This window comes from Plecotus auritus (assembly GCF_963455305.1).
Source record: "Plecotus auritus genome assembly, chromosome: 5".
Classification (NCBI taxonomy): domain Eukaryota; kingdom Metazoa; phylum Chordata; class Mammalia; order Chiroptera; family Vespertilionidae; genus Plecotus; species Plecotus auritus.
The window spans coordinates 84,117,664-84,141,959 of NC_137776.1; the positions used below are offsets into that span (position 1 = coordinate 84,117,664).

Consider the following 24,296-nt stretch of genomic DNA (forward strand, 5'->3'; position numbering starts at 1 on the left):
GCCAAGGCTACAAAGTTTCAATGATAGAAGATACATAAATCCAAACAGAAATGGCGGCAGCCACAGAGCTGGAAAGAGCAGGAGGCTAGGGTTGCCCGCGGCGATGGAGGAAGCCAAGCTTCTGCAGCCCTGGCCGGCCCAGGCCTCTGCTTAAGGCTACAAAGTTTCAATTATAGAAGATACATAAATCCCAACAGAAATGGCTGCCACCTAGGAGCAAGCAGAAGGCTTGGCTCTGCTCAAGGCTACAAAGTTTCAATTGTGGAAGATAAATAAATCCCAGATACCAGGGCCTCCACTTGGGTCGCCAGGGGGTGTGGCCGACCTGCAAACCGCCACAGGCCCCTCGCCCAGGCCACCCCACACCCCAAGGGAACCCCCACCCTGATCCGGTACACTCTTCAGGGCAAACCAGCTGGCCCCTACCCGTGCACCAGGCCTCTATCCTATCCTATCTAATAAAAGAGTAATATGCAGATTGACCATCACTCCAAGACACAAGATGGCTGCTCCCATGTGGTCAAAGATCCTGCCCCCATGTGGACACAAGATGGCCACCACAAGATGGCCAGCAGGGGAGGGCAGTTGGGAGGGACCAGGCCTGCAAGGGAGGGAAGTTGGGGGCGACCAGGCCTGCAGGGAAAGGCAGTTGGGAGGGACCCAGGCCTGCAAGGGAGAGCAGTTGGGGGGACCAGGCCTGCAGGGGAGGGCAGTTAGGGGTGACCAGACCTGCAGGGGAGGGCATTTAGGACCTGCAGGGGAGGGCAAACAGGCTGGCAGGGGAGCAGTTAGGCATCAATCAGGCTGGCAGGGGAGTGGTTAGGGGGTGATCAGGCTGGCAGGCAGAAGCGGTTAGGGGCAATCAGGAAGGCAGGCAAGTGAGCAGTTGGGAGCCAGCAGTCCTGGATTGTGATAGGGCTGTCCGACTGCCTGTTTAGGCCCGATCCCAGTGGGCCTAAACGGGCAGTCGGACATCCCTATCATAATCCAGGCAGTTGGACATCCCTCGAGGGGTCCCTGATTGGAGAAGGTGCAGGCTGGGCTGAGGGACACCTGCCTCCGTGCACGAATTTCATGCACCGGGCCTCTAGTAAAATTGTAACTGTGAGTCTTGTTTCAAGGGAGGTTTAATCAAGTCAGGGAGGTTGTGCCAGGGACTGGTGGGGCCAGGTAGAGCATGGAATAAGACAGAAAAGCATTCTAGGCAGAGGAAACAGCATGTACTAAGACCAGCGGGTAGGAGAGAGTCTGGTCATGGACCACTGAAGGAAATGAATGGTCCAGTGGCACAGAGCAATTGAAGGGTGCTATGGTTTGAACTGTGTCTCTCCCCCTACCCCATTTATATGTTAAAGCCCCCAATGTGACACTATTTGAAGATAGGGCCATTGGGGAGGTAATTAAGATCCAATGAGATCATAAGAGTGGGGCCCTGATCCAACAGGACTGGTGTCCTTATTAGAAGAGTAAGAGATACCAGAGAGCACTCTCTCTCTCTTTGTGGGCACACAGAGAAAGGGCTATGTGCGGACTCAGAAAGAAGGTTGCTATTTGTAAACCAAAAAAGATGTCTCACTAGAAACCAACCCTACCAGCACCTTAATCTCAGATTTCTAACTTCCAGAATTGTGAGAAAATAAACACCTGTTGTTTAAGCCACTCAGTCCAAGCAGAGAGGCACTTGGCTGGAGAGGCCGCCGACCATGAGGGGCTTATGTTAAGTTTGACCCTTGATGTAAGAGCCATGGGAAGCCATTGATGGGCTTGGATTTGAAGGGGTTGTGGTTGGGACCGTCAATGAGATCCCAGTGGCTGCAGCATGAAGAACAGCCTGGACAAGACATGAGTAGATGCCAACATTCCTCCAGTGATGACAGGTCAAGTCAAGGTCCCTCACCTAGAAAGTAGACTTCTGGAAGCAAAGTAGAAAAGGCATTCCAGGAGCTTGAGCTCTTTGAAGGGGCTTCAAAGGAGGTGCCCACTACACAGCAGGGCCCAGGTGAGGCTGAACACTTGTCTGTTTATAAGAATGTACAGCAGCAATGATGACCAGTCTTCTCTTCACTGCTCAGTAAGTAGCCAAAGAGTAGAGGTGGAGGGTCAGTTGGATTGTCCCAGGGTTGCCGACCAGGCAGAAGGAAAAGACAGTGAGAGATGACTGTGTCATCCAAGTGGTGGATGAGAGAACCTTATCTACTGGGGCAGGATGGGCTCCTTGACTCCCAATTCGACATTCTTCCTCTGTGCTGTCTTGGCCCACAAATGACTTTTATTCTGAGTGGTTGTAGCATTAATAAGTTGAATGCTTTGCTCAGCAGAGGCCTCTGCTGCCTCGCTACACTTTGGCAGCCCCCATGAGGCATGCAACCGAGACAGATGAATAGGCTTGCTAATGAATGGGGACTGGGATTCCAATATTCCCTTCCACAAGAACTATGCATCTCTCCAGCAGAGTAATGAAATCTTTGAGATAGCCTGATTATAAAAAATAAAGCAGCATCATTATATTTGTCTGCCAGGCTGATCACAAGACACTGCAATGTATGACAGATGTTACAAGTAGAGAAATAGGCATGAAATGTCATGTATTACAGGCACATCTACACCAATAACGGGAGGAAGAGAATAGAGGCGATGGCCTAAATCAAGCATGTCAAACTCAAAGGCTAACACGGGCCAAATAAATGAGGCATGTGGCCCGTGGGTTGCAAGTTTGACGTGCTTATCCTTAATATTTGAGGCAAAACTTTTTCCTGAAATAGCCAAACATTTGAGTCAAAATAATACCTTACCCTTAAAAATGTCACTAATTTTGGTACTATTTCCTTGAGCGACTGAGTTGGCATATCCCTATATACCACAGAAAAAGCCTTTGCTAAGAAAATTAAAGACATAAACATGATTATAAGGCCAGTATTTAAACTAATCAAGAAAACAACTATTTAAAACTATTTTGGTACTTGGCATCTATTTCCATGTAATCAGTTGACCTATACTAGGGTGTAGAGTTTGATTTTTGAATTAATTTTGGGGGTTTGGCCTGCACACAGGGTGCAGACCTTCATGAAGTCAATGAAAGGGGAGCTGGAGAAACATACCAATCAGATGCCAAGCCCCTGACAAATGGAAGTCTGGTGGAATTAGACCAGTCATCCTGAAAGAATGAAAAATTGACAAGAATGATATCACAGGTGACTCAATGAGGGTGATTTAAATAGCAAAGAATTAAGAACAGGTCTTGGAAGAAAGCCCTCTATATAATCTTGCTGAGAAAATCAGGCACAAAGGCCATCATACAGTTTGTCAGAAAAATTATGCCCTCAAAAAAGTCACACTTGTTTCATTCTGAAAAGTTTTTATAAGAATTACCATATAATTATAGCCTGTTTCATAAAATATAAGACAACTTTCTTTTCATAGGTTTCACTTCTGTTTTTCACAATGAAGTCCCAATCAAACCTTTCTTCACATGAAATTTTGGACTCCATTTTAAGGAACAAATTTTAAGAGTATTTTTCAGGTACTGATTGTCCCCCGATAAAGAGGAGCCACTGTCAACATCTCAGTTCTCTCTCCGCCTTCCAGCCCTCCCCCATTCATTCTCTCTCTCTCTCTCTCTCTCTCTCTCTCTCTCTCTCTCTCTCTCTCTTCCAGGGTTCTTGTGCACCTGTGAGTGCAAACACATGTGACTTGCCTCTAAATCTGGGGACTAAAAACCAAGAGGATGTGATTCTGATCTCCCTGGCCCACCCCACAAATATATAAATATACATCAACGTTCCTTTTAGAGTAATCCATTACAGCAGCAACTCTCAATCTTTTTTCCCCTCGAAATACACATGATGAGCAGCTGAAATAGCTCAGCTGGGAGCCTGTAAGAGTGAAGATCAAATACACATGATGGATGAAGTCCATATTCAAGGTTTTCTCCCATGAGCAACCCAGTTGATATGCAAATCCTGCCACTACATGCAATTCCTTCCCTTTCCCTCAGACTCAGGAGAGCAAATCAGAATGCAAACAAGTGGAATTATTAGAGTCCTCAATCTTCTCTTACGTTTCTTTAATTTTGTAATTTCATGATTATCTGTAAAACTTTTCTTCATAACTAGAGTTGAAAGTCAATCACTGCCCTACAGATGTCTAGGAGGTAGCTATAACCTAGTCCCAATTACTTATGCTCTTGCAAGTGACTAATTAAACTACAGTATGCTTCTTTTACTTTTAGCACTTTACTAGAAATTTTAATAAAATTAATTAAACATTCTTGATCAATTTAACTTTTTCTTTTACTTTGTATTTATACTCCAAGGTAATTTAATGTGTCACACATACACAAGTTGATTTAAAAAAAAACACAAAAAAAAAAGTTCCATGTAAATATTTTTACCAGCTTTGAACCAGGGAATTCTCACTGTTCAAGTAGCCCAACTTTATTGTTACAGCAATCACTAAAGGTTGTTTTTATTGATTTAAAAAAAAAAAAAAACTCAATAATTTATCACATTTTTTAGTTTTTCTTCTGATAGTTCCATATCTTTCTCACCAATATTTTTGTTTCACTACCTACTCTCCATCCCATGGACTTATACTTAAGTTCTTAAAAATGTTCCATCTTCTATTAAATGGAATAATGTTGGTGTCCTCATTAATGAATTGATGTGAGCATAACTGACTTGCACATAGTATATGTTCAATAAATTGTGGCTATTATTATTATGCTCAACAGTATTTGTTCTTAATATTTACTTCTGAAAATTCTCAATATTCTTTTATATTTTAACTTTTAAAAAGACTGGTTTTGTTAGTTCTCTACTGCTGTTATAATAAGTTACCACAAGTTTAGTGGTTTAAAACAACATAAATGTATTATGTTCTGAAGGCCAGAATTAGTTTTATTGAAGTAATATCAATGTGTTGGCAGGGTTGCACTCCTTTCTGAAGGTCCTAGAGGGGAACCTATGTCCTTACCTTGTCCAGCTTCAGAGACACTTGTATTTTGTTTTTAGTAACTCAAAGTTTGTACTTCTTATTCCCCTTCACCTTTTTTACCCACCCTGGAACCCTCCTCTCCTTTGGCAACTATCAATTTGTTCTCTATTTCTATGAGTCTGTTTTTTGTTTTGTTTTGTTTTTTTAGGTTTCATATAAAGTGAAATCATATGGCATTTGTCTTTCTCTGTGTTCTTTCACTTAGCATAATATCCTCTAGGTCAGTGCTCGGCAAACTCATTAGTCAACAGAGCCAAATATCAACAGTACAACAATTGAAATTCCTTTTGAGAGCCAAATTTTTTAAACTTAAACTTCTTCTAACGCCACTTCGTCAAAATAGACTCACCCAGGCTGTGGTATTTTGTGGAAGAGCCACACTCAAGAGGCCAAAGAGCTGCATGTGGCTCACGAGCCGCAGTTTGCCGACCATGGCTCTAGGTCCATCTGTGTTGTTGCAAATGGCAAGATTTCATTATTTTTTTACTGCTAAGTAATATTGCATTGTATGCATGTACCACATCTTCTTTATCCATTCATCTATCAGTGGACATCTAGGTTGTTTCCATATCTTAGCTATCCTATATAATAAAGATGTCATATGCAAATGGTCATTACGCCTTGATGCATAATGACCAACTGCGTAATGACCAGATCACAGATCAGCAGGAGGGTGGGGCAGCGAGCTACAAGTGGGCAATGGAGAGCTACAGGAGGGGGCAGAGCAGCAAGCTATGAGGTGTGGGGGGAGCTACAGGAGAGCAGGGCAGCAGGCAGAGAGCTACTGGGGGGTGGCAGCAAACTACTGGCGCATGTATTCGTGCACAGGGCTACTAGTTGTAAATATTGCTACAATAAAATAGAGGTGCACTTATCTTTTCAAATTAGTGTTTTCATTTCTTCAGGTAAATGCTCAGAAGTGAAATTGCTGTGCTGTATGGTAGTTCTGTTTTTAATTTCTTGAGAAACCTCCATACCACTTTCCATAGTGGCTATACCAATTTACAATCCCACCAAAAAACTATAGTATACTTCATTTTAACCACGCTGTCATCTCACTTGGAGTGGATGACATCTAACAGCAAGCCACATGTGCAACAGACACAAACAAAGGAGGGGTCCATGGACCCAGATGCCACAGGCATTGAGAACAGTTCCAAGGGAGAGATGAGAGACATGGGTGGAAGGTCTGGAAAAGCCTGTTGAAAAGAAGGCTCATTTTGCATCTCCTCCCCAACTATTGGATAAAGAGCCAAATGCAGCAGTCCCTCTCCTCCAGAGCAGGCAGGAATCCAGACCAGCAGGTAACATCTGTCCTGGCATCAGACGAGTGTTACCTTGGCCACATTAGCCATAACCTTGCAAAAGGTAGCGAGTCTAGCGCTAATTTCTCATTAAGCTGACAAGAGGCATGAAGAGACACACATGTTTCCAGGAATGTACACTTTTACAGTATTTTGTTTTCTCTTGCAAATCAATTGGAAGCTAGGAGGCATTCCAGCATCTCTTTTTCTCTAGAGTTCCCAATTTGTTTCATTATTCCCCCGCCCAGCACCTCCACCAGACTGAGACGCAATTGCAAAAGACATAGAATGGAAAATTAATATTTTCTACAGACTTCCTCATCTTGGGTAGATTTATGAATTCCGCTTCTGTTATGCAGAAGTTAGCATTTTTAACAAGGGGGGTGTGTGATATCCTTAATTGTTTTTTTATTGCCTCAAGAGCGCCAAAGACATCTTGTGCTATGTCATCATTTACATTTCACATTAAATGCAAAATGTTTGAAATAAGCAAATATTTGTTTTAATTTGATACATCTGTTAACTGAAACGCTAAAAAGACAGCTAACTCATTATATTAAATTCAGCAATTTGTAAACAATTTATATGTTCATTTGTTCTGGTTATAAATGCCCCAAAGCTTATGTTTTATGAAACCCACAAAGTAAATGGCATTGTATTAATCTGATGTATGCAAGCCATGATTTATTCCTCTTCACTCCATTAATTTATTTCCTAACTTGAGTTAATTAGAGAGGTTCCTATTTTTAAAAGCTCTTTAAATTCCTTGGGAGAGGGGCACATTTGCAAGAACTGCTTTGAAAACCTACTGCAGAGGAAATGGGCTAAATACAAATGGTAAATTTTCCCCAGACATTATCACACATTGAGCACCTGATTGCCATTCAACCATCTTTATGTGGAGGATACAGTGGGTGAGGATACATAGTTGTTATAAGAAAGAGGGAGACAACCAGAAGGAAGGAACAAGAGCAGCAGCCAGAACAAACTCTTTCCAGGAGATTACTATCTGCTTGAGATATCTTCAAGGGCCTATTCACCTTTAAATAAAAAACATTCTGATTTTATGCTACAAAATGGAGACTGATTTTAACTTGAAACAATACCCCCTGGGAAAAGAAGAGATGTCTATTCAGAGAAATATAAAAAAATCACAGAGTTTGGTCCAATAGAGAATAAAGATAAATTAATTATTTTCCTTGGTCAAATGCAGCCTTAATATTCTTAATTAGAATAGTAGATAGTGCCCTGAACTAAAATAAATCAATAAATGAAGGAAGGGAGGGAGGGAGGAAGGAAGGAAGGAAGGAAGGAAGGAAGGAAGGAAGGAAGGAAGGAAGGGAGGGAAGAAGGAAGAAAGGAAGGGGAAATTCATTCACATTCAAGTATCAATTACTGAGAAAAGTTTAAGATATGCCTAAGGGTGTTTGAGGGAAGGGAGAACTAGTCTTTCAACAGATGTTCAAGCTCTAAGCAAATGTAATGCTCATTCCATCCTAGAATACTGGGGGCAGCAGCGAGTGGGTGGAAGAGATTGAGTTGGGTCCAGTGCCCTTCCCAAGTCTCCAAAATCACCCACTTACTTCCAGAAAGGCTGGCCTAGGAGGCAGCAACACCACCAGCCCAATCTAGGCAGCACCTTCCTTGTCAAACCCCTGCTTTATTTCATTTTCCTGTCGCCAGTCATTTCCCTGCCCTGAGAAGCAAGTTGAAAATTTGGAGCTGCGTTTACGTGCATTTGAATTAGGTCTTCTCTAAGCCTCAAATTCTATGAAATGGAAATGTATCAGTCACGCAACACAGCCCCTGATGCAGAGTAGGCATCCCCAAACTGCAAACTCCCTCCTTTCATTTCCACAGGCACCAAGTCAAGTCAGCTGTGGGGGCACACCAGAAGCCAGAGGCGCCACGGGGACAAGACCAGGTGCGTTCCATTCTCCTCAACTGCCTTCAGATTTTCTTTCATGTCTAATGCCTGGTCCTGGAACCTGTTGCCCAAGTTTCCCTCACCAAAACAAACAGCACCCGTGATTTATTCCTCCTCCTGGCGCCACAATGAACAGGGGAGAGGGGAGAGAAGCATGTGTTCCATCAACTCCCCCTTGACTCACACTCACACACCCACATGTTTTCTTGTTTCTGCTTAAAAAAAAAAATGTTTTTTTCAAACCTTTGCTAGCACAAACTTTATGTGTCTCCATGAAAGCCGGGCTCCCAGAGGGCAGGCACCAGGCCCCTCTTTTGAAGGCGTGGGGGTCTGCAGATGGGGGTCCTTCTTTCCTGACCGAAGGGCCTAACTTTAAATATCTGCATCACAACAAAAGTTTGGAAAATACAGAGTTTCTCTCTATGGAAATCAGGTGTTTTGGCTGATCAATCAAGTCCCGGGACGCTGTGAAGCCAGATTTTCTGGATCAGACAGACAGGCGAGTGGCCTGCCTTGCTTCTCTGCTCCAGGAAGAACAGACCCACCACAGCGGAACCGCAAGCCCACCCTGGGGAGTGCTGGGCTGAGAGCCACGGTTTCTGAAGACCCCGTAGGAGATCACCCCTGGGAGTAACAGCAGCCTGCAGAGTGTTTCCCTGACACCCTTGCTTCTCCACAGGAGAAGAAAAATGGGAACAAATCTAACTACCTGAGGAAGGGTCTCCAGAGAAAAGAGGGGCAAGATCAGAATGCTCTCTTTTCTCTCTGCAAACTCGGTCCCTCTCAGAGGCCTTGCACTTCTCCTGCATCACCTCATTCGACGCTCACATTTGTCTGTATTATCATCCCCATTTTACCCAAGATATATTGCAACTGGCTGGAGGTCCCAGAGGTGCTGCTCTGGGATATACCCCGTCCTCTGACTCCTGATCTAGTGCTCTTTTCACCCTAATCTTAATTGCCAAAACACAGAGAATATCCAGAGACTCAGAGCAATGCCTCTTCGGCCTCGAGAACTCAAGTTTACACTTTTAAGACAAGAATTGCAGTTAAGAAGAACGCAAGGGCGGGGGGGGGGGGGGGGGGGGGCCGGGGGAGCAGCCCTCCGCCGAGACTCACTCAGGAAGAGGATGGTCTGCCTCCGGGCGGCCCTGCTCTCCTGGCTCTCCGACTTGCGCAGCTGCGCCTGCTGCCCCTTGGCGGCCAGCGTGCCCTGCTTGCTCCGCCTGAGCACCTGCATCATGTTCCAGCACATGAAGGCCACGGCGACCAGGACCACGAGGTAGACCACGAAGGCACCGAAGATGCTGGACTGGAACACGGTCCAGCGGCTGGAGAGGTTGGTGCAGATGGACATGTTGGAGGTCTCGGGCCGCTCGTGGTGGCGGGTGAGCGTGCGGTTGCAAGAGAGACCCCGGTGACTGTGCACGTACACCAGGGGGTACTCCACTCCCATGGCAAAGAGCAGAGGCAGGGCCACCAGGGCGGAGGTGACCCAGACGAAGCCGATCAGCAACTTCACCTGGCAGGGTCCCGACACGGCCTTGTAGCGGAAGGGGTGGCAGATGGCCACGTAGCGCTCGAAGCTGAGCGTGAGCACATGCAGCAGCGTGGCGTAGCTGCAGGTCTCGAAGAGGAAGTTGTGCAGCTTGCAGGACAGCGCGAAGCCGGGCGTGGTCAGCGGGTTCCAGATGATGCTGTAGAACTCCATGGGCATGCCGATGAGGAAGACCAGGATGTCGGAGCAGGCCAGGCTTACCATGTGGTCCGTCACCTCCTTCTGCAGGTAGCCCTTCTTCTGCAGCACCTGGGTGGCGCGGATGGTGACGCTGTTCCCCAGGATGCCCAGCACGAAGATGAGCAGGTTCACCAGGATGAGGGTGATTTTGATCCAGGTAGCCACCTCGAATTTGGGGATGTGGCTGTGATCAATGACGTGGGAGCAGTCGCCGTGGGGGCCGCCAAGGGAAGCCATCGGGAAGGAGGCCCGGCCACCGGGTCGGAGACCTTCTCAACGTCCCACCTCTCAGAGGAGCCCTAGATCTTGGCTGCGCTCAGGAGGCGGTCGCTCACCCGCACTTACCTGGGAAAGGTAACTTATTTCAGGTGCTTTCATGGGAACTTCCTGGAGCAGCCCAACCTCGCAGTGGCTCCGAGGCGCCTGGGGGTGGAGTTTGGGGAGTGCCCGCAGGAAGACGGTTCTAATCTGGGCCCGCAGCCCCCAGTGCGCCCGCCCTCCTCCTGGGTGCCCCTGGCGCCCTGCCCCGTAGCCCTCGCTCCCCTCCGCCGCCCGGCACTCGCCCGCCCAGCGCTCCCTCCGGGAGCACCCTCTTGGGCTGCTGGAGGCCGGGTGGTCAGTGGTCAATCATTAACCACAGCTGACTGCTCAGCGCCCGGGCTGCGGGCACAGCCCAGCGGCGGGCTTGACTCAGCTTCCAGGCATGGTCCCCGAAATCAGATCTTGGCTCTGGGCTTCGGCCGGCAGGGGTTCCACCTCCCCCTCCGCCCACGCGGCCACCTGGAGACAGCAGCCAGCTGCCCGGACGGCACCCCAGGAGGCGCGTCCCGGGAAGGTGGAGTGCGCTCCGGGATTGGAGTCCAGGACTACAGCTGGGAAAGAAACTTCCCTCTCCTGCCCTGCCCCCAGCTGCCAGCGCTGCTCTGGGGCTCCTTCAAAGGCGGGGCCACCGCCTGCTGAGGAGCGGCTGGACCCTGGCTCCAGCCTTGGTCACAGGCCAGTTGGCCGGGCTGCCAGCGCTCGCCTCCTGGGGGCCCTGCCTCTGCCTGCGGGCCTGGGGTTACTGCCGTGAATCTAAGGGCTGTGTGCTGCCTGGAGCCCTGTTGGTGTTGGCCCCAAGCAGGCCAGTAGGATCTCCCTAAAGTCCGCGCGGGGTGGGGGGGGGGGGGCTGCCTGGCCTCCTTGGGGCAGGGCTGGAGGAGCACGGGTGCCTTTCAGTGCCGCTCAGGCCCCTCGCCCACAGGCAGGCGAAGGCTCTAATTGGGGGCGAGTGTGAGGGTGAGGGTGAGTATGAGTGGGGGTGAGGGTGGGGGTGGGGGTGAGGGTATGAGGGTGGGGGTGAGGGTGGGGGTGAGGGTGAGGGTGGGGGTGAGGGTGCCACACCGGCAGGACAGGGGTGCCACTGGTGGAAAGCTGTCCTAGTCCTCAGGAGGGGGCTGCAGCCAGGACGTAGAGGATAGCAGGAGGTGGCTGTGGGCAGTGGGGACAGGGCCACCGAGTGAAAATGGCCTTAAGGATCATGACATTTTACCACTCTTCAGAGAGAGAGACCTCAAATGGATGAATTTTTATCTTCTAATTCCAAAATCAGATGAAGGAGGGAGGAGGGTTATCCTATGCATTGTAGAATGTTTAACACATACATGCCCCCAACCCACCCCACCCACCCCAGTTATAGCCAAACGCCTCTGAGAGAGCAAAGCAGCCCCAGGTGGAGAACCACCACCTTGAGGGAAGAAAATAGATCCCCTTGGCGTGGCCATGCTCGCTCTTGCACTGGCTCTGTGCTAAAAGCAGCCTTCCATTATCCACCCGCCCCTGTGATGTGGCCATTTGAGGGATGAAGACACCAGGGTGTCCAGAGAACAGGTGCTTCCCCAAGGCCATAACAATGAGAGACTTGAAATTAACTCAGATCCGTCAAACCCTGAGTGTGTACTCCTAACAGGGAGGGACTTCTGGGAGCGCAGTGGGTGCTCAGAATGAGTTCTGAGTGATGCTTATAAAGATGGAGGGACTCCATTTTCTGACCCCATCGCTAGACACATGGTCTGAGAACCTCGGGGAATATTTAATTGTGACACTGTCTCAGGTGAAAAAAATATTTTTTTCTCTATTAGTTTTCTCAGTTAAGTTATAAGCTCCAAGGCCAAGAACTACATCTTCTCACTCTGACACCTCCGCAGCACCCTAATAATGTTTTACCAGGAGCCCTTCTCCATGCTCATACGTGCTATTTGGCCTACTTGCTGGCTGGGGAACTCCTAACCCATTTCCCTACTGGTGCAGTGTGCTTAGCTAAAGGACCTCAAGAGCCACATAGCTGTCCCTTAAAGCTCAGGGGGTAAGCATGGGCTCTCGAGGCTTCATAACTACAGAGTAGCATCCTGAATGGACTCCTATGCAAAAGACCATGGTTCTTTGCTGTCCCAGAGCTATTGAGAAGAAGGTGGTCTAGGAAGACACACACCCAGCACGCCTCCCCCTCCCCCACACCCCAGCATACATACACACGAAGTGGTCCCTGCCCACTTCTTTCTTTTCAATAGGAAACAGCAGGAAACCTCATAAGGATTCCTCAGCCCAGCCATATAGCATTCCTTTGAAATCCTCTTGGTCATTTATAGAGCCCCTATTACATGCCACGCACTTTCACATAATTCATTTCTTTCAATCCTCAGAAGGCTGAAGGTGGACATTATTATCCCATTTTACAAATGCAGAAACTGAGGATCAGGGGGATTAAATGCCCTACTATCAGGGTCAGAGGCAGGATTCCAACTCAGGTCCCCTGGCACTAAAACACTTTCCACTCCTGGCTGCCACCTCTCTGCAGGACAGGACTGTGCCAGGCTGAACAGTGGCACTTTGGAGGGAGGAATTACTTTAAGTCATCAGCCCTGATATTTCTCCTCCCCAGCTGCAGCATGTGTTATCTGCAATATATTTGATAGTTCCAATTTGTTCTGCTCAGACAAGATTCCCATTTTTGTCCAATTTCTTTCATCAAATTTTTTTCCACAGTGTGAACAAAGATTACAAATGCATGGCCAAACAGTGCGAGTCAAGCTAATTAAAATTCACTCCTTATAGTGGAGCTGGAAAAGGCATTTTGAACAAAGGTCCAGAAGAATTACATTTTCATTTCACCTTTGCTTATCCTAAGACCAATTAAAAACTATTTAATATGCTGTCATTTGTTGATAACAGACTGGTATAACACCAGGCCTAGGTCTGTGTAATCTAGATTTTTTTAATTAGCATATCATATAGAGGAAAGAAAGAAAAGGAATTAAAAGTGAGAGGAAAGAATACTTTAGGTACCCTTTTATTTCAGCTCTACTCAAGGGTCACTGTAGGGCTGACACAAATTCATATTCACATTTTACACATTCCAGGTGACCTTCGAGGTCATTGAGGCTAAAGGTTTTCATATACTTTCCAGCACTGAAACTCATCTTAAAATTAAATCTACACTGGCCACCAAAGTAAAAGAAAATTTTAAAATACACACACATTGTCCTGGCCAGTATTGAAACACCAGCCCACACACAGAGGTGTTTCTGGTTTGATTTTCAGTCAAGGGCAGGTACATGGGTTCCAGATTCAATCCCCCGCCTCTGTTGAGGCTCGTGTGGGAGGCAATCAATTAATGTGTCACTCTTACATCTCTCTCTCTCTCTCTCTCTCTCTCTCTCTCTCTCTCTCTCTCTCTGCATTAAGCTACAAAGAAAACTTCAATAATTTTCAAAAAGATAACTTTATTTGTAATACCAAATAACTAAAAGTTAATAACAGAAGCAGGAAACTGAAACATAAAACTTTACTATCTCAATTTTTTTTTTAAATCTCTGGAACAATTCTTGGTCAAAGAGAAAAACAAAACTCCAAAATATCTCGAGAATAAAGACCACAAAAATACTGCATATCAGAATTCTTGAGAAATAGCTAACGGAGTACTCAGAAAAGGTTCATAGCCCTAAATATTTATTCTAGTAAACAAGAACAAATACAAATAAAGTTACAAAAAATACAATTAAGTAAAACAAGAAGGGATTAATAAAGATGAAATTAATTATGAAAGAATTAAATAGAACTAATAAACCCTAAAACTTTTTTTTTTAAGTAGGACTTCTGATCATTAAGAATAACTAGCAGAAGCTGTATTACAAAGCCACTGTTCTCAAAACTGCCTGGTACTGGCACAAGAACAGACATATAGATCAATGGAATAGAATAGAGAACCTAGAAATTGACCCAAACCACTATGCTCAATTAATATTTGACAAAAGAGGCAAGAACATACAATGGAGTCAAGACAGTCTCTTCAATAAATGGTGTTGGTTAAATTGGACAGATACATGCAAAAAAATGAATCTAGACCACCAACTTACACCATAAACAAAAATAAACTCAAAATGGATAAAGCACTTAAACACAAGACAGGAAACCATAAAAATACTAGAGGAATCCACAGGTAGCGAAATCTCAGACATATGCCAAAGCAATTTCTTCACCGATACAGCTTCTACGGCAATGGAAACTAAAGAGAAAATAAACGAATGGAACTACATCAGAATAAGCTTTTGTACAGCAAAAGAAATCATCAACAAAACAACAAGAAAGCCCACTGCATGGGAGAACATATTTGCCAATGTTATAACCAATTAGGGTTTCATCTCCAACATTTACAGGGAACTCATACAACTTAACAAAAGGAAGATAAACAACCCAACCAAAAAAATGGGCAACAGATCTAAATAGATACTTTTCGAAAGAAGACATAAGGAAGGCCAAGAGACATATGAAAACCTGCTCAAAATCACTAATCATCGGAGAGATGCAAATCAAAATGACAATGCAGTACCATCTCACACCTGTCAGAATGACTATCATCAACAAATCAACAAATGACAAGTGCTGGCAAGGATGGGGAGGAAAGGAACCCTTGTGCACTGCTGGTGGGAATGCAGACTGGTGCTGCCACTGTGGAGAACAGTATGGAGTTTCCTCAAAAAACTAAAAATGGAACTCCCATTTGACCCAGTGATCCCACTTCTAGGGGATCAAGAAACTAGAAACACCAATCCGAAAGGATATATGTACCCCTATGTTCATAGCAGCACAATTTAACATAGCTAAGATTTGGAAACAGCCTAAGTGTCCATCAGCAGATGAGTGGATTAAAAACCGATGGTACATCTACACAATGGAATACTATGCTGCAGTAAAAAAAAAAAAAAAAAAGAATTCTTACCGTTTGCAACAGCATGGATGGAACTAGAGAGCATTATGCTAAGCGAAATAAGCCAGGTGGAGAAAGATAAATAATCACATGATCTCACTCATTTGTGGAATATAATGAACAACAAACTGATGAACAAAAACAGATCCAGAGACAGAGAAGCACTGATCAGACAGTCAAACCTCAGAGGGAAGGTAGGGGAGTGTGGGGGTAAGTGGGAGAGATCAACCAAAGTACTTGTATGCATGCATATAAGCCTAACCAATGGACACAGACACCAGGGAATTGAGGGCATGAGTGGGGAGTGGGGGGTCATGGAGGGATAAGGACACATATGTAATACCTTAATAAAGAAAAAAATAAAAATAAAATGAAATTGGTGGGGGAAAAAAAGAATAGCAGCAGCCTAGCTACCTGCCACCCTCAACCCCCACCGCACAACTGTGGTCCCTCAGAGAAAAGAAACCCCTGAGGTAAGCCCTAGAATCACTCAGACGTGCTGCCTCCAGGCACTTTCCTGATCATGTGTGGGGAGGGGACTCGGCAAGCACAGGGATCTGGCCAAGTTGAGGACACAGATTGGCAGTTGGGAGGTAGATGTTGCTGGACTCTACAGAACAGGGTGCTGAAAAGGAGGGAGCTATGCAGAGAAAGAGTTCAGGAATCTGTACCAAGGGTTTCTTGAGTCTTGGGCTGAATACTCGACATGAATGTGGATATGTGGAGGTGAGACTCCAGGAGCTGAGCACAGTGCACTGCTGGGGAAAGAACAACTTGGGGGGCTGTAGGCAAGGCTATTCCCAAAGTCATACAGGGCCAGGACATTGTTGAACCACTGAGTGAAGAGGTCTCATTGAACCAATTCTGAAAGGGCCAGACCTTAGTGGGAGGACTGAACTAGTTGCAGAGCTAAAGCTACTCTGGACCTGCCTTAAAGAGGTATTGACCTGAGCCATATAATATGGTAGCTGCACGCCACATGTGGCTAACTCTACTGGAAATATAGCTAGTCCAAACTGAGATGTGTGGTAAGTATAATACACACCACATTCTAATGTCTTTGTGTGATAAAGAATGTAAATGTAATAGTTTTTATATATTGATTTCATGTTGAAATGATAATATTTGGCTATAAGGGTTAAATAAAAATACATTACTAAATGCAGTTTCACCTCTCTTTTTACTTTTTAAAATGTGCCTAATAGAATATTTTTAATTGTATGTGACTTGCATTTGTGGCTCACATGATATTTCTATAAGACAGTGATACTACAAACAAATAGATAATGAAACAAAAGAGTAAGTCAAAGAATAAACCAATACTTATAAGAATTTCACATATATTATTGGTAACATTTCAAATTAGTAGAGAAAGATGAATTGGTCAATAATTGATATTGGAACAATAGGTTAGCCATCTTTAAAAAAAAGTTGGATATATACCTCCACACTTCATTATAATACAAATCATTAAATGATAGAATAAAACACTAGATAATTTTGAGTTAAATTTGATTTTTTCAATTATATTTTTATTGATTTCAGAGAGGAAGGAGAAAGAGAGAGAGATGGAAACATCAATGATGAGCGAGACTCATTGATTGGCTGCCTCTTGCATGCTGCACACTGGAGACTGAGCCCACAACATGGGCATGTATCTCAACCAGGAATTGAACTGTGACCTCCTAGTTCATAGGTCAACGCTCAACCTGAGACATGCTGGGTGGGCATTAAATTGGATTTTAAATCTTATAAATCCTAGAAGCTATAAAGGAAAAGGTTGATAAACTTTATTTCATAAACATAAAAATGTTCTGCAAGGCAAGAAACAGTAGCCAAAGGTAAATGACAAATAACAAACACAGAAAATACATATAAATGTTATCACACAGTAATGAGTGATTTCCACAAAAATATGCACTTATTCCAAAAATTAATCTATAGATTCACTGTAATCCCTTCAATTAAAATTTCAACAGATCTTTCTGAGGAAAAAACAGGCAACTCAATTTAAAAAATGATCCGAAGAGGTAAACAGACACTTCACAAACCAGGAATCCAGATGGACTATAAACAATGAAAAGCTACCCAACCTTTTTAGTAGTCGAGAAAATGCAAACTAAAACCACAATTAAATACAACTACACACGTACCAGATTGACTAACATTTAAAAACCACCAATACCATAAAAACTAGGCAAGCTGATTCTAAAATTTACCAAAAATGTCAAGAGCCAAGAATAAGCAAGATACTTTTAGGAGGTGAGAGGATTTGCTCTTCCCAATATCAAAACTTATTATAAAGTTATAGTTTATAAGGCATTGTGGTTTTGACATGGGGATAGACAAGAATGATCCAGAAGAGAGAGCATAGAAATAAATCCACTTGCCGAAACCGGTTTGGCTCAGTGGATAGAGCGTCGGCCTGCGGACTGAAGGGTCCCGGGTTCGATTCCGGTCAAGGGCACGTACATTGGTTGCGGGCACATCCCCAGCGGGAGGTGTGCAGGAGGCAGCTGATCGATGTTTCTCTCTCATCGATGTTTCTAGCTCTCTATCCCTCTCCCTTCCTCTCTGTAAAATATCAATAAAATATATTTTTAAAAAAATTAAAAAAAAAAAAAGAAAGAAATCCACTTGTGTGTAGACAGGATGAATGACAGGGATGGCACTGTGGGGCCGTGCATCAGATATAGTCTTTCCACTGGTGTAGCAGTTGACTCAGGGGAAGTGAGTGGGGGGAGGAGGCAATGCTGTGATTTATAGCATTTACTGAGATCCATGGTGTAAATACTCCCACCATGACTGATGTCAAGCCACCCACACTTTAGTAATCTGCTCAGAAATCCTGAAATTCTAACCATCAACTCTGGTAAGCTCCAGGATACCACTCTTCTCAATAAATGCTACTTGGAGCAATCAAGTACTCATTTGGATAAAGTTCATTAAAAAAAAAAAAAAAAAGACAACCAAATTTTTTAAATGAGCCAAAGAGCCCTGGCCAGTGTGGCTCAGTTGGTTGGAGCATTGTCCCATTGACTGAAGGGTCTTGGGTTTGATTCCTGGTCAAGGCACATACTCACATTACCAGTTTGATCCCCAGTCAGGACACATGCAGGAGGCAACCGACCCATGTTTCTTTCTCACATCAGTGTTTCTCTCTTCCTCCCTCTCCCTTTTTCTCTCTCTAAAACCAATGAAAAGAAACTTAAAAATGAGCCAAAGAGATAAGCAGGCACTTCACAAAAGAGGAGTCCAGATGGACAACAAACAATGCAAAGCTACCTGACCTTTTTAGGAGTCGTGAAAATGCAAACTAAAACCGCAATTAAATAAACTACACACCTACCAGACTGACTAACATTCAAAGACGACCAATACCATCTGTCTGTGAAGCTGTGGAGTAATGGTTACTCTCATACATTGCAGATGGAAAAGTAAATTGGTGCAACCACTTTGGAAAAGTAGTTGCAATCTACACTAATAAAAGAGAAAGATGCAAATTGACCATACCTTCACAATGCCCACCAGCCAATCAGGAGTGAGTATGCAAATTAACCCAATAAAGATGGTGGGTTAATTTGCATACATAGGCACTGAGCGGCCAGGGCGGGACACAATCCCCAGTGTGGGGTGTGCAGGAGGCAGCCAATCAATGATTCTCTCACTATTGATGTTTCTCTCTCCCTCTCCCTCTCCCTTCCTCTCTAAAATCAATAAAAATATCTATACTAATAAAAGGGTAATATGCTAATTAGACCAGACATCTTCTGGATGTCCTTCCAAACAAAGCCATGGTGGCAGGGGCCAAGGCAGAGCCGGTCAGCAGGGGGGAGCAGTTAGGGGGCGATCAGGCCAACAGGGAGGAGCAGTTAGGGGGCGATCAGGTCGGCAGCGGGGAGCACTTAGGGGGTGATCAGGCCAGCAGCGGGAGCAGTTAGGGGGCAATCAGGTTGGCAGGGAGGGCAATTAGGGGGTGATCAGGCCAGTGAGGGAGGGCAATTAGGGGTGATCAGGCCAGCAGGCAGAGGTGGTTAGAGGTGATCAGGTAGGCAGGCAGGCAGACAGGCAAGCAGTTAGGAGCCAGCGGTCCTGGATTGCAAGAGGGATGTCTGACTGCTGGTTTAAGCCAGCAGTCGGACACCCTCTGAGGGTTCCTGGATTGGAGAGGGTGCAGGCTGGGCTGAGGGACCCCACCCTCACCCCCACCCCCGCCCCGTGCACAAATTTCGTGCACCGGGCCTCTAGTATTTAAATAATAAATAAATAAACAAACAAACAATAAATAAAAATGTTTTATGTGTTAGGTTCCATTTCTTTCTCCATCTAGAAAAAGTGATTCAGAAAAGAAAAAGTGTCCCATTGATTTGGGTAAGCTGGTGACTTATGGTTTCAGTTCGGCTCATATCTTTTTTCTTTAAGAAATTTTGAGCTCATTGAAATGAACTCCTCATTTTAGGGGAGTCCCCCTGTTGCTGGTTAGACCCTCCATCCCAAGGAGGTGGATAGGCTCTGAGATCAAAGCAGCCACTCAGTCCAGGGACATCCAGGGGGAGACCAGTCCATGTACTCATCCCCATTTCTCCCTGACATACCTATGTCTTTGTGTACTAGCTGCAGGCCAGTGCAGACCAGAAAATGCCTACCACCTGGGCTGCTCCTAGTTGCATGCCCCTCACATCACAAGCCCCACACATCATGTGCCCTGCACATCGCATGCCCTGCACATCATGTGCCCTGCACATCGCATGCCCTGCACATCACATGTCCTACACATCGCATGCCCTGCACATCACGTGCTCTGCGCATCGTGTGCCCTGCACATCGCATGTCCTGCACATCGCATGCCCTGCACATCACATGCCCTGCACATCGCATGCCCTGCACATCGCATGCCCTACACATCGCGTGTCCTGCACATCGTGTGCCCTGCACATCACGTGCCCTGCACATCGTGTGCCCTGCACATCACATGTCCTGCACATCACGTGCCCTGCACATCATGTGCCCTGCACATCGCATGCCCTGAACATCACGTGTTCTGCACATCGCATGCCCTGCACATCACGTGCCCTGCACATCGCATGCCCTGCACATCACATATCCTTCACATTGCATGCCCTGCACAACTCCAGCTTCACAAACAGAGAGGGTCTCAGAGCACAGGGAAAGAGAGCGCTTCAGCTTTCTGTGTTTATCCTATCCACACCCTTATGAAGAAACAAAACCCCTGGTCCTTGATCTCCTTATCTTAAAATACTCTGAGCAAAGAACACAGGATTTCTCTTGCCTGGCACTATGTTCCCAGCCCACTTAGGAAGAAACCCTGCATGTCCCCAGCCCCAGTAATTGTTGGGTGCTTTCCAACCTTGATAGAAATTTCAGTGATATCTTCTTATACGTCAGTCACCACCTCTTGCTATGTAAAACAACACAAATCAATCCAGGCCTGACATCCTATCCATCCACAGCCTCTTCAGAGAATGCTATGGCGTGATGACTAAAACAGGCTCAGAGCCAGAAGCCTTGGGTTTGCATCTAGGTCCTCCACACTGCTTCTTTGCACCTTCGGTTCTTCACCTGCAAAATGCATACAAAATAATATATCCTAGGTTTGTTGTAAGGATTAAATAAGGTTACATAAAACATGTCTAGCAAGTAGTATGTACTTATATATGTATTAGCTCTTGTCAAGGGGTATAAACCCAGACTCTGCATCAGACTGCCAGGGTTTGGATCTGCTCCTCCCTAGCTGTGTAACCTTGGGCACATTTCTTATCTCTCTGGTCTCTAGTTTCCTCATGCGTCCACTGGAGGTTAAATAACAATACACACTTCAAAGGGTTCTTTGCAAGACCAACTGGCATAATATACTAGTAGGCAAAGCACTCAGAACAATGCCAGGCACAGGGAACATGCCAGGCAGGAGTTCATCATCATTAACGGCATGTCCACAGCCCATTAGCTGCTGCTGTTCATGCTGATGAGCCCAGGGCCCTGCAAGGTCCTGCAGCACATTCTAAACCCTCCAGGTGCCATTATTGTGTGAGCGAGCATTGTTAGAGTGCTGAGTACATCTTACTGAATTCCACTCACATTAAATCAGCAGACACTGGTTCAGCGTAGCCTTGCAGGAAAGCACTGTGGGGAATAGGAATATGAAGCAATAAGACAGTCGCTCCTCCTTGGGGGGTTATTTGCAACTCAAGCCAGAAGCGTGTAAATTGTTAGATGTCATGAGAGCAATTGCCAACTGATGGTGGCAGCAGTAAGTAAGTGCTTTAGATGCTGAAAGGTGGCATCTGTCCTCACAGGTGAAACAAGATTCCAGGTCTCTGAAAATTGGGGGTGCATGTATGACACACAGGGAGTCTTTATAACAACCTGATATTTCATCCAGCAGAACTCCCTCTTTTCAAAACAGACCACACAACACAGGAAATTTAATCATCAACAGAGACTCTACATGCTTCAACTTTATCTTCTCTAAACATGAGCTTCGAGTGGTTGCAGAGCTGTGGCAATCGAGTGACAACAGCCGAGCATAAACACACATTTTATGGCCTTATGGTGCTTTTTCTATGTTTAAAATGGAATGGCCACTCTAAGAGGGATTCAAAGCATGACCTTAGTCGCATTAGCATCACGTGTGTGCTGGTGGTGGCAGTCAGCTACTTACAGAACAAGCAGCTGCTCCTCGTCTTAAGTACGTATAGGCTTCATTGTGAAACCCTGGGGTGTGTTTAAAAGAAGGTGGCTACTCAAAGCTACAGTTCCTTGTTTTTAAAAGGGCAGACAGACCTTGTCCTGCAAATGATTGTACTTAGTACTGGCCACAGCCGTGCTTTCAGTTCTCAGACCCCCATCACCTTTGGCATTAGAGCTCGTGGCTTATAAGGAATCTGCTGGCTGGGTTCAAACTTACAAAACTGGGGAAAGGCTGGGAATGGGGGGCTGGACCAGCTTCAGCAGCTGCCTCAGTGTCTGAGGTGGGCTAACCTGTCCGCTGGGTGATGCCGGCCTTCCTCCCTTGGCTTACATTATAGATGAAATGTGCATTGTGATGAGCCTGGCCAGCCTGTTATTCTATGAGATAATGTTTGTTCTTAGCTCTAAACTTTTGAACACCACCCACTTCAAGTTGGGAACAAAAGGAAAGTCTTTGTATTTTTTAAAATGTCTTCCTCCTGTTTTTACAACCAACCATCTCCTCTCCATTGGGGAATGTCTGTGGTTTGACAAATATGAAGAAGAACAAATTCTCTTATGATTCCTTCCAATGACTGTCTTACAGCAATAAACACATTTCCCATTGTTGCAAAGAGAGAAGTCAACAAAGAATGGAGAACAGGGACAGAGGACACTAATCCAAAACTCAAGTGGCAGCTCCTCTCCATCTCTCAGGAAAAAAACAAACATCAAAGGCAATTATGTCCTCCTCTCTCACCCTTCTAACAGGCTGGATGAATACCTTTGAGAGAGACCAAGGCTTTTGATGGAAACAACTAGTGACTTGGGGGCCATGACTATGGAAATTGCATTTGGTCTGGATCCAGCATGCCTTGGTAATGGAATCAGCATTAGGTGTAACATGTTCTGCAAGAATAGACATTGTAGGTTTGGCCTCTTCTTTGAGCTCTTGGGCAATAAGCCGAAACTCCGCCTAAATGTGCTCTGACAATTTTGATACTCAGTATTGTTTCCAATGTATCCCATCATGGACCACCTCATTATCGCCAGCTCAAGTGCTGAAACATGTGGTTTGTGCCAGCTAGGGGGCAGGCAAGAAGCATGGCCTGTCTGGTCTGATTTGCTATCATTGCTCACTTGGGCATACAAGCACTTGGATCCCATGTACTGAAGAGCCTTCAAATGCAAATCCCTGGCAATTTAGGAAGATTCTTTAAGAATACATAGGACACAATTGCTGATAGTCTCTTCACAGGCTTGATGGGGATGATGAACCTACACTTGTGAAACTGTGGAGAATATTGGCAATCACTATATGAATTACTCCCAGAAAAGATAGATATGCAGTTAACTCTTAAATAACATGAGGGTCAAGAGCACTGATGCCCCTGTGCAATCAAACACACACACACACAAAAATTCGAGGATGCTTAAATCCCCTATGTAAAATGATGTAGATCAATGCATACAGTCGACCCTCTGCATCCATGGACTCCCAACTGCAGATCAAAAACAATACAGATATTTATTGAAAAGCATCTATGTATATGTGGACCTATGCAGTTCAAACCAATGCTGTTCAAGGCTCAACTACAAATCATGGCTTTCCCCCTCCTTTTCTTCATGGAGAGCTGATTTTTAAACATTGAGCAGCACACCGCAGGAGATATTTCTCAGTTGGTATCCATCAGGGGTTAACTTTTAGCATAGGTGACATTACATTTTAAAAAAAATGGATCCTCGCCCTACCTGGTTTGGCTCAGTGGATAGAGCATCAGCCTGCAGACTGAAAGGTTCCAGGTTCTATTCCAGTCAAGGGCACATGCCCAGGGTTGTGGGCTCGATCCCCAGTAGGGGGCATGCAGTAGACAGCCAATCAATGGTCCTCTTTCATCATTTATGTTTCTATCTCTCTTTCCCTCTCCCTTCCTCTCTGAAATCAATAAAATATATGTATTAAAAAATGGATCCTTTGGGAATAAAGCTCCTTAGAGAATAAATGGAAGTGTTGGTGGAAGGACGATAAGGACTTCCTAACACTTGGAGAGAACTGTGACAATGAGTCATTGGCTTTGCTATGGACAGCTTGCTAGCTGCTGGGTTTCCTTGCTTCCTGCCTTTCTCCCTCCTTCCCTCTTTCCTTCTTTCTTTTCCTTCCTTCCTTCCTTTCTTTCTTTTTTTGAAGGATGTTGTGAAAGTTTCACAAGCCTACCAAGGTGATTAGCAGGTAAGTTTAAGCCTCTTTCAGGCTTCAGTATTCAGGCACTGGAAAGGGAACTATTTGCTATGTCCTGGCCTTTGGCCACTAAAGCGACAGACAAAAGAGTCTCCTGTGCACCTCCTGCCTGCTCAGCTTGCACACCTGCCTATGGGAAGAGCTACTTCTCTAGTACACCTGCA

General features: G+C 45.2%; 1 protein-coding gene across 1 annotated transcript in view; it reads right to left on the reverse strand.

The window, feature by feature from the left end:
* The window catches only part of GPR39 (G protein-coupled receptor 39), a gene marked incomplete at both ends in the record, with an annotated part of 205,996 nt that extends 195,798 nt beyond the window's left edge, over nucleotides 1–10,198 (reverse strand). The window contains one exon of the mRNA XM_080670087.1: nucleotides 9,343–10,198. Coding sequence (XP_080526213.1) covers nucleotides 9,343–10,198 — 856 coding nt within the window. The remainder of the gene's footprint in view (nucleotides 1–9,342) is intronic.
* Between the last annotated feature and the right edge of the window lie 14,098 nt (nucleotides 10,199–24,296).